The 9793-nt window shown below is 35.6% G+C and overlaps 1 protein-coding gene across 1 annotated transcript; it reads right to left on the bottom strand.

The window, feature by feature from the left end:
• Nucleotides 1–236: 236 nt before the first annotated feature.
• On the bottom strand, nt 237–8944 carry LOC129745331 (4-hydroxyphenylpyruvate dioxygenase). Its single transcript, XM_055738334.1, has 3 exons — nt 8715–8944; nt 603–1670; nt 237–527 (listed from the first exon to the last, which is right to left on the bottom strand). The coding sequence occupies exons 1-3, from the start codon at nt 8715–8717 to the stop codon at nt 453–455; spliced, it is 1146 nt and encodes a 381-aa protein (XP_055594309.1). The 5' UTR covers nt 8718–8944; the 3' UTR covers nt 237–452.
• Between the last annotated feature and the right edge of the window lie 849 nt (nt 8945–9793).

Below are 9793 nucleotides of genomic sequence, written 5' to 3'. Positions count from 1 at the left end.
ACCTCACACGACCAAACAATACGCTCGATGTCATGGTAACCTTGGTCGCAACCACACAAATTGCTGCCAGCAATGTCAAAACGATAGAGTACCGCGTCTAAGGAATAATGATTGGACATGAGACGGGAAAATATACGAATAAAATCCCGACTCAGGTCCAGCCTATTAAACCAGGGTTTAAGGCTTACCTTTGGGATAATCGTAATATGTGATATTAATCGGGAGCTAAAAACTGCTTCTAATATCAAGAACGGTTTATTAATCTAAACGTAACCTATAGAGGACTTAAGGATAATCTAGAAAAAAAAAATCAATCATAAGAAATATTCCTGCTGTGTTCCCATGGCGTGACGGCGCTGCTCGAGGTGAGTGTGTTCCCCCGTCGCAGCCACCGATAAGAAGCATCATCGTGAATCCAAGTTTGTTTGCACCGTTTGTCCGACCGCCCTCAATTACAGATTTCCACGTTTGGCCTGGTCGGCTTCGATGGCCTCGAACAAGGCCTTAAAGTTGCCGGCACCGAACCCCTACGGGTCATAAAAGTCATCGTTATCAAAAAAAAAAAAAAAAAAAAAAACGAGGGGTTTGATAGAAAAACTTACATTATGGTTATGTCTCTGGATGACTTCCAAAAACAGGGTCGGACGGTCTTGCATGTTTTTGGTGAAGATCTGCAGCAGATACCCATTTTCGTCGTAATCGATAAGGATGTTCAGCTTCTGCAGCACGTCCATGTCTTCCTTGATTTTGAGGCCGCTACTGCGCAGCCGTTCCCTCAGCTGATCGTAGTACGTATCCGGAACGGACAGGAAGTGCATGCCACGGGCGCGTAAATTCTTGATCGCTGCAATTATGTCTCCGGTATTCAGGGCGATATGTTGAACTCCCGCACCACCGTAATAGTCGACGTATTCCTCAATCTGGGACTTTTTCTTACCCTTGGCCGGTTCGTTGAGCGGCATTTTGACCGTTTCTTCGTAGTTGGTCATTACAATTGAACGCAGGGCGGAGTATTCGGTGTGGATTTGACTGTCGTCCACGGACCAAAATCGGTGGAACATTAGAACTTTCTCGTACCAGGCCGCAACCGACTCCATCTGCAGGTCCGGTTGGTTTCCGACCACGTGGTCGATGAAATCGAGATGCGTCGGCGGGAGAATTTTGACCAGCGGATCTTCGTACAGAGGAGATTTGTACCCGGGTAGGAACAATCCCGTGTAGTTCTTCCTCTCGACAAACGTGTGCTGGGTATCGCCATAGGTTTTAACGGTGGCAAATCGAACCGTTCCAAACTGGTCCGATTCCTCCCAAACGTCCCTCACCAATACGGCTCCACGTTCCTTGGCCCGCTTGACAATCACATCCAGATCGTCCACCTGGAACGCCACATCCTTCACGCCGTCCCCGTGTTTGGCCATATGATCGCCCAGCTCCCGGTTGTTCGGCTCGTAAGCCGACACAAACACGAACACAATCTTATTCTGGCGGACGGCATGTTTGGCAACCTGACGGCTTCCGGTTTCCAGTCCCTGGTAGGCGAGGTTCTCGAAACCCATCCGGGTGGTGTAGTAGCTGGCCGCCTGCTTGGCATTGCCCACGTAGAAAGTGATGTGGTCGAAGCAGAGGAACCTGCCTCCGTCCGGTTTCGGTCCCTTGTCGGTGTAGGTCGTCTAAAAATAATAATGAAACAAAGATTACACTGGGGAACAGCAATTTGGGTGCCTTTGTTTTAATAGCTGTTTTTGGAAGATTTTGGCCTCCTGAATTCGAATTATTCGTCTGATTTTTTTTCTATCAGCTCTTGTCGCCAAAATTGATCGCTTTGCAGTGATTTTTAAGGGAGCTTATCTGAGCGACATGACATGAAATAAAGCATTCATTATCTACATTAAATTTTGAAATTGTTTTCGAATAAGTAACGAATTTTAATTTAACTTCTTAGCTGTAAAATTTTATTTCAGATCTAAATTTACTAATTTTTATGTATTCATAATTAAAAATATTCAAATTTAAAGAATTTTTAATTTACTTTTTCAAAATTAGAATTAAAATTGTGAGTATTTTATTTTGTTTTTTTTTTTTATTGAGAAAACTTGAAAGAAACTCATAAAAATTTAAATTCAGGATTTTGAATCTCAGGTTGTTTTCAATTTTCAAAAAATAATGATCAATTTGATTCCTAATATTTTTTTTATGTAAAGTTTAAAAACTTTTTTTTTAAATTTCAAATAGCTATTTTAAATATTCTGAAGGTTCAACTTCCAAATGGAAGCTTAGGATGTAAAAAATAAATTTTTCGGTACATAACATTTTATACAACGATGTGAAAACTTCACTTTGGATTATGCTTTTTGGAGAATCGATTTGAAGATTATATTTGAAGTTCAATTTTTCTTTTTCTTTTTTTGCACTTTTTCAAGGTAAAACTCAAATAACTTATAACAACTGTATATTGTTTTGAAATTTTTTAAATTTCAAAACATTGTGCTTGCGCTAAGTTCATTGGTGATCATAAAGCATAATGCATGAAGTCTTTTTTTAGAATTAAACGATTGTATCCCATTTATTCGAAATCTTTTTCCCAGAATGAAGCAATTCCCACAAAAAAATTCCCAAGAATACACCATTACTAGAATTTTTGTTTCATGCTGGTGAAAAAAATCTGCTAAATGGTTCATTAAAAATGAATGGAAAAAATCATGAAAAATGTTATGGGGAATTTCTTGGAAATTTTCAATCTATGGAGCAGGGCATCTCTGTCTATCCTCGGTCGATTACAGACATTACAAAATCGTTGCAATAAAACCATATTCAAACTTCCTTATCTCTACCCTACCTCTTTACTTTACTCAAATAAAACTCACAATGTTCTACCTTTAACCAACTTGTGTAGTCTGCAAACATTATTGTATGTCTTCGACAATTTGAACAAGAAATTTATTGTTTTACCTAGGCACTCGTTCTCGTTATATTCGACAATCACATCATTTGCTTCGAAGCCGTTGTTTAACATCTAAAATTGTCTTCCAGAAGTTGTCGAAAATGCTAACAACCGCAGTATTTTCAAATCGAAAGTGATACCCCAAGCAACCAAAAGTCCCATAAAACAGGTACAAAAACGCTTACTCAGCCCTATCATTGATATGAAGTACGCTCTATTCAGCTCAAAATTTAAGTTCTTATTGATACTTTAAAGTTGGAAAACAAGTCTTAATGATCTTCTATTCAGCTTCCAGCGGCCATCTAATTCAGCTTCCAAAAAATCTCAAAATGAGCAAAAAATCTGTCTATCTCAACTGAACCCTTAGCTTCGATTCATATCACCTTCTCTTGATTATTTACTGTGTTCTGTACCGGTGCCGCCATGATGCCACGCGCCGGATTCCAAAATCGACCAATTGCTCAATTGCTTCTTTCCTACATATATCGCATCAGAATGGTCACTCAATTACTAAATTACTTATTGAAAAAAACTTGCCCGGCTTGGGGATCGAACCCCGACCTTTGCGGTGAGAATCGAACACGCTACTACAAGACCACGCCTAAATGTTGTTCTAACTGAAACAAAAACTCGAAGAGGTGATTTGATTTTGAAAGCACATCAATGCACTTTTTGTGGCTTACGAAATCCCGTTTTGAGAACTTTTGTGCCTTTTATGTGACTTACCAAATCCCGTTTTGAGCACTTTTGTGCCCTTTATGTGACTTGAGTCCCGTATAAAAGACGTATAGATCACTTTTACAACTTTCAAGTTCATTAATACAGTACATACAGTTCACTAAAGGGAATTGGGCAGTTGATTCTTTTTGTCAGCCAATATGTAACTTTCAATGTCTGCATTCAAGTAAATATGTGACTTTTGGTTGCTTGGGACGTCACCTCAAGGAACTTCAGTCATAAACCTAATCATCATGCCAGTATTTTTTATTTTTTGTTACACATAAGTACATATATATATTAACCTAAAGAAAAATTTCGAAGTATATAACGTTAACATTTTTGTAAATATTTTTTCGTAGTGAGTACATTAGCTATATCAACTAATTTTTAATTTGTTTTTTTTTTTGTGTTAATTATTTATTAAACATGGATCTCTTCAAAGGAATATTTTTTCCACTGAGATTCATTCTTAGTTTAATTTAGTTTACTTGTCTAGCTTCCTTCCCTCGCATTAAGTAAAAAATATTTTTGGTTCTCAGCATGAATGAATTTTGCTTGCGTTTTTTGTTGTTTTGTTTGCTGCCAGACATGCGGGGGGCCGTGGGGGATGGCCGCTTTAAGGCGACAGCACAATAGCCCGTCGTGCGTCGCGTCGTGCCAGCGTCGCGTTGACATTTCATTTTGGGAATATATTTTATCGTATGAGCCCCCACAATGATGCGTCGCGTCAGCGTGGGCATTGTACTAAAATGCAAAACTTGTTCTAAACAGCAGCGTTCTCCAACGTCGGCGCTTTGTTTTTGAAAAATTTCGAAATTGTAGCGCGTCAATGATAATTTGCAGGACGTATTTGTGTGAACCAGCAATCAAATTTATACCTCGTCAATGTTCAAAAAAGTTTATTGTTCAATAAAAACTCGATACAAATGCTCGATACAGTGCGTTTAAAATTTAAAAAAAATTTGATTTAGGAAGCAAAAAAATGAGAACACGAATTTTATTTTGTTTCCATTACTACTTTCCTTTTTTCAATTCAAACACATTTCAATATTTTCGTTACAAAATCGATACACAAATTTCAGAATAAATGATCACACTTTCTAATTTCCTATGTATTTATTTTATTTTTGCTTAATTAAAAACTCATAATTATTGGGTTGCTGACCATCGAGAGATGCATTTCTGGCTACATTCAAGGCTCCAGCGCTGAAAGGTGTCCATTCTGCGGGCGTTACCAGCTTCACCAACGGTACTTATTGCAATTAATTGGATTCTTCTTCGCGGGAGTCAAAATCAAACATATTCCTCCTCTATAATATGCATTTTGAATTACCCCGAAGCGGCTGTTGGCATTGTGCAACATGTCGATTTTCTTCCGTTTGGAGAATTGACTTACTGGTTCTCTGTGCTACTGGCAAGACCCTGGGCTGGGAGGCGTCTATTCCACAGCTATGAAGTTGAAGCGTGAGCTTATAATCCGCTGGGAGACAATCCAATAAATTCCGTCTCTGCCTAAAAAAAAAACTTTGCAGTGCTGATCGAAAGGAACAAATCAAAACAAACTTTTGGTTGCTTTGATTCTTGACGCTGTATTGTGATGCAAAAATCTTCGGTTGCGTCGCGTCAGCGTTTTAGTACTCGACGACGGCGTTGACAGCTGACGCGACGCGACGTTCGACGCTGTATTGTGTTTCTGCCTTTATATGTGTAAAAAAAAATCTAGGCAAACGTTTGCGGGGAAATGGAGTAGGGTAGGTGTTCCTAATTTGGCATGTGTACTTAATGTTAACATACTGTTCGATTTTGACTGTTTTTGACGTTATTTTTCACTTCTCATAATTATAAAAGAAAAAATGATAATGTAACGGATCATGTGAACTTTCATTTTACAAACAAATTAGTTTTCTATCTCACAGGATATTTCGTAAAATCCGGATTGTTTCAAAGTATGTCTAAATTGAATGGAATTGTTAGCAAATTTCTTAAAAAACACCTGTCTAGAAATGGAAGATTATAGCTGAATTTGTCAACCGATTTTTTTTTAATTTTTCGTCGGATTGTTTTTTATCATGATTCAAGTAATAAGTATGTTAGAACCATGTTTTTTCGGGTAAAAACTAAAAAAAGCATATGTCCACAATTAGGAACACATTGAAAATAGTGTTCCTAATTATGGACATAATCAAAGTTTTCCAAAGTATATCAAAGTAATAGAATGTATTTGAAATAAATTTAATTGATGGAATTGTTTTTTAACTTAACATTCAACGATCTGTTAAAATAAACTGTTTTGAGCTAATAATACATGATTTTTTTGACTTCAGTCACCTTCAGTGTATCTCAAAGCTAAAAATGTTGAAAAATATTTTCGCCAGGTTGTAAAGAACGCACCAAACCATCAAGTTACAGAGAGATTCTCAACGAGAACAAAATCGAAAGGAAAAATTTAAAAAAAAATTCAATAAAATACGTTGTATACCGTCATCTGGGGCATCATGCAACACTTTTCAACTTCAATGGCTTCTAAAAACCTAATGTCCACAGATAATCCTACCGTTTGTACATCAAAAGTTTTAAGGTAAATGGGACATTAAATTAACGTAGTCAGAAAAATAATTGGTTCCCATAGTTATTTTTAAATTTACAAAACATGCGATTTTAACCCCACTAAGAAAAATGGGTATGTTGCAAAAACCTTTGTTGAAATGAAAAAGAAAAAAAAAGTTTGAATAGTTATAGTTTTTGACATATTTGTGATGTCGTTACGCATAAAGCACGATCTGCAGTTATTTTTGATTTTGTTAGAATTAAATTTGATATTTTTTTGGACAAAGATTAAAAAAAAAAAAAAACATAAGGGTGATGTATACATTTAGGGATAAAAAAATACTACAAAAAAAAATTTAAAACCATATTCCTGCATATGGAAACAAGATTTAAACTGTGAATCATTTATTGGCATGTCGATGCATTATTGCAAATATTTATTAAAAAAAAAAATGATTGTCCGAAAAATGTTTTTACACGAACAGTATTGATATAGGATATTAAAATCAATATAAAGTTTTAAGGTGATATCATTAAGCCAATCCGTCATACTGTGTAAAGTTTTTTACGGCATCGAAAAATGTAAAAATATCGATTTTTCAAATTTTCTATGAGAATTAAAAACTTGAAAAAACTATCTTACGATGTGAGAAACTATGACATCATCGTTTTATTATTATTAAATGTTAATTTTATTACATTATACTAAAATAAAAGTTAAATAAGTGTTGCGGTACACAAATAATGCAACGAACCATGCTGTAGCATGATGCTCTGTTTGACTGTGTCTATTTGTATCCATTACAATTAATTTTCTACTTTTTGAAATATAATAATGTATTCATTGGAAAAGGTTAAGTTTGAATTTTAATAAGCTCAACATCCAATACTTTCTTTAAAACTAGCGTAAAGGAATATTGTTCTTATTTCCCTATTCATATTCCAAAAACGTTGTAAAATTTATAAAAAGGTGGGTTTTGAGATTTTTCATATTAAAGTATTAAAAAAAACAAACCCATATGTAAAATCAGGAACAAATAGTGTAATATTGAGTACGCTGATACATTTTTCCTCATATGTTAACATTAGGAACAATTAGTGCCAAATTAGAAATGATTATTTCAATCCATAACAGAATTCTGAAAAAAAATTGGAACTTAGTTACAAAAAATTGCTTATCTAAGAATTAAAGATTCGGTCTACTAGTATCAAAGCTAAGGACCTCTTACATAATATAGCGAAATGAGGCGCACTTACCCTACCTATCTGTTTTCAAGTTTTGAAAGCAGTAACATACATGGGATCCATGATTATGTTGTAACGCGCTTATTCAAGTATGCTTTTTTTTAGTTGATTTTTCTTTTTCAATTCGGTACGCTTTATTGTCGTGTTGAAATTTTTCATTTTTCAAAACTCAAGAAGGCAAATTAGAAAATTACTTTAAATTTTCAACCTATTTTTCAGTTTTATTGAAATTTTAACCTTTCGTTTCATTTTAATAACAAATAAGTTACACAGTTTTAAGATGAAAAAAAGGAAAAATGGTCAAATCCAAAGCCGAAAACCTGGACTCAATTGTAAAACGATTAGAGTTCACTTAGAATTCACAGGAAATTATGGAAAAAGTTTTTAGTCTTAGATGATCGCACTAGTCAAAAGTGCCTCCTGATTTTCTTTCGGCCATACTTCCAACAACAGTTTTTTTTGTTACGAAGCAGAGGTGACCTCGGTCCTAATTCACAACATTGATCTTTCATCTCTTTTTCTCTTTTCCAAACTATCTATTGACTACTAGGAAGTGGCCAGCACCGTTATTGATGATCAAAGCGAGAACATCAGTTTTGTTCGTTGTGAATGTACTGCCAATCCCAGGCAACATTCTTTTGACCTTTTAACCGATCATGGAATTCGAAATGTATTTAACTTCATTAAAATTATATTGATCAATAAACTCTAAGAACACTGGATCATACATTATTCAAAAAGTTGCATAAATCATTTCGGGATCAGTGATTTAAGGTCTATGGCGACCGTCAAAATTTGTTAAAACAAGCTTAAGTCTGCTCAAGTGTAGTAGAATTCATAACACATTCTAATTCACGACACTTCCTAATTGAAACCAAGCACTAATAGTCAGCTTCTCAACAGTTATGCTTCAGAAAATTTTAAAAAATGTTGTTAGAGGTAATCGTAGTACGATCTTAGAGAATCGTTCGTTGAATCGTCATATTTCCTTATTTTGGCCCCATCCTTCTTGACTTCCTTTGTTTCCAAATTTTGATTTGAAGACAGTCACTAAGCAGAGATTTTGAACTAACATCACAAAATTGTAACTCCGTAGAAGAATTTCCAAATCAGGACTGAAACCCACTAAAAAACTTCAATAATTTTTATCGAGCACATTTTCATTGGTTTTTTGTAAGTCACTCATTTGTTTCCTTCCATGAATACAGATTTTTACGTAAGATTTCACAATTTAAAATTTCAATCTATAAAAAGTTCTCACCATTTTGAACTAGTCAGGAAAAGATTCTTCACTAGCACTTGCTGAAAATTCAACTCAGGTTGAATATCTTCCACAAATCTTTAATCACTTCTGCTGAGCTGCTCCAGCCAATTCACTAAACTGATATCCAAAACTTTCTTTCCCAAGGCGACACTTTATCCCAAAATAAAATTTCCAACTCGTTATATCCTCCAGGCAGACAGACAGACCTTCTGCGACCGATCGCGATCAAATCGAAACTTGTCTCTGGAACCGGCTGGAATTTGGCTTTTATAGATGGATTAGCGATGCCGGTGTCGGACGATTGTGTATATGCATTAGAATTTTGCCTGCCATGCTTCGAGTCATCCGGAGAACAGGTTACTTGTTGTTGTTTCCAACCGAAGACCGGCTTCGAGAAGAGTCCGTTGCCAGTTGTCTGGTTCGAAGGGATCAGTAGACCATCGATCGTCAACCGACACCATGGAAGACACGTTTTATTTGAATTTTGTTTGAACTTGACTACGACATTTCGAATAGAATTTTAGATTTTTTAGGAAAGCAATTTTAAATTGTACAATAGACTGCCCCAAATTTGTATGGGAAATTCAAAACCTGTGAAATGTTATGCGCTGCAGGTTAAAATTGATCCTTGGCCTAGTACAAGACCTCATGCGAAATTTGGGCCAGATCGGATCACGTTTAGGGGTCGCTCAACGAGCCTGAAGTTTGTATGGGATTTTGAGACATTTTGTTCGGGAGAAACATGAAAAACCAGTTTTTCATCAATAACTTTGGTTCCCGTCGGCCGATTTCTTTCAAAAACGGGTTTTCTTAAAGCCTAAATTATGAAAAATATTTCATCCGAAGACTGCATTTCAATTAGAGTTAAGATAAGAAAGTTATAAGGCTTCAAAAATGGGTTAACTTTTTTAAGGATGGTATTCATCACTGTTAATGAGTCGAGGCGGTCGAACATATTGACGCCTCATTAACAGTGCTGAATACCACCGTTAAAAAAGTTAGCCCATTTTTGAAGCCTTATAACTTTTTTATCTTAACTTTTATCGAAATGCAGTCTTCGCATGAAATATTTTTCA

This window comes from Uranotaenia lowii, chromosome 2, assembly GCF_029784155.1.
Source record: "Uranotaenia lowii strain MFRU-FL chromosome 2, ASM2978415v1, whole genome shotgun sequence".
Classification (NCBI taxonomy): Eukaryota; Metazoa; Arthropoda; class Insecta; order Diptera; family Culicidae; genus Uranotaenia; species Uranotaenia lowii.
Note: the sequence above shows the minus strand (reverse complement) of the source record. Positions and strands in the feature narration are given on the sequence as shown.

Excerpts from the sequence above, each read along its gene's own strand:
- LOC129745331 (XM_055738334.1), bottom strand. Across the intron at positions 528-602 it reads TCCAGAGACATAACCATAAT|GGGTTCGGTGCCGGCAACTT; the intron begins GTAAGTTTTTCT and ends TATGACCCGTAG.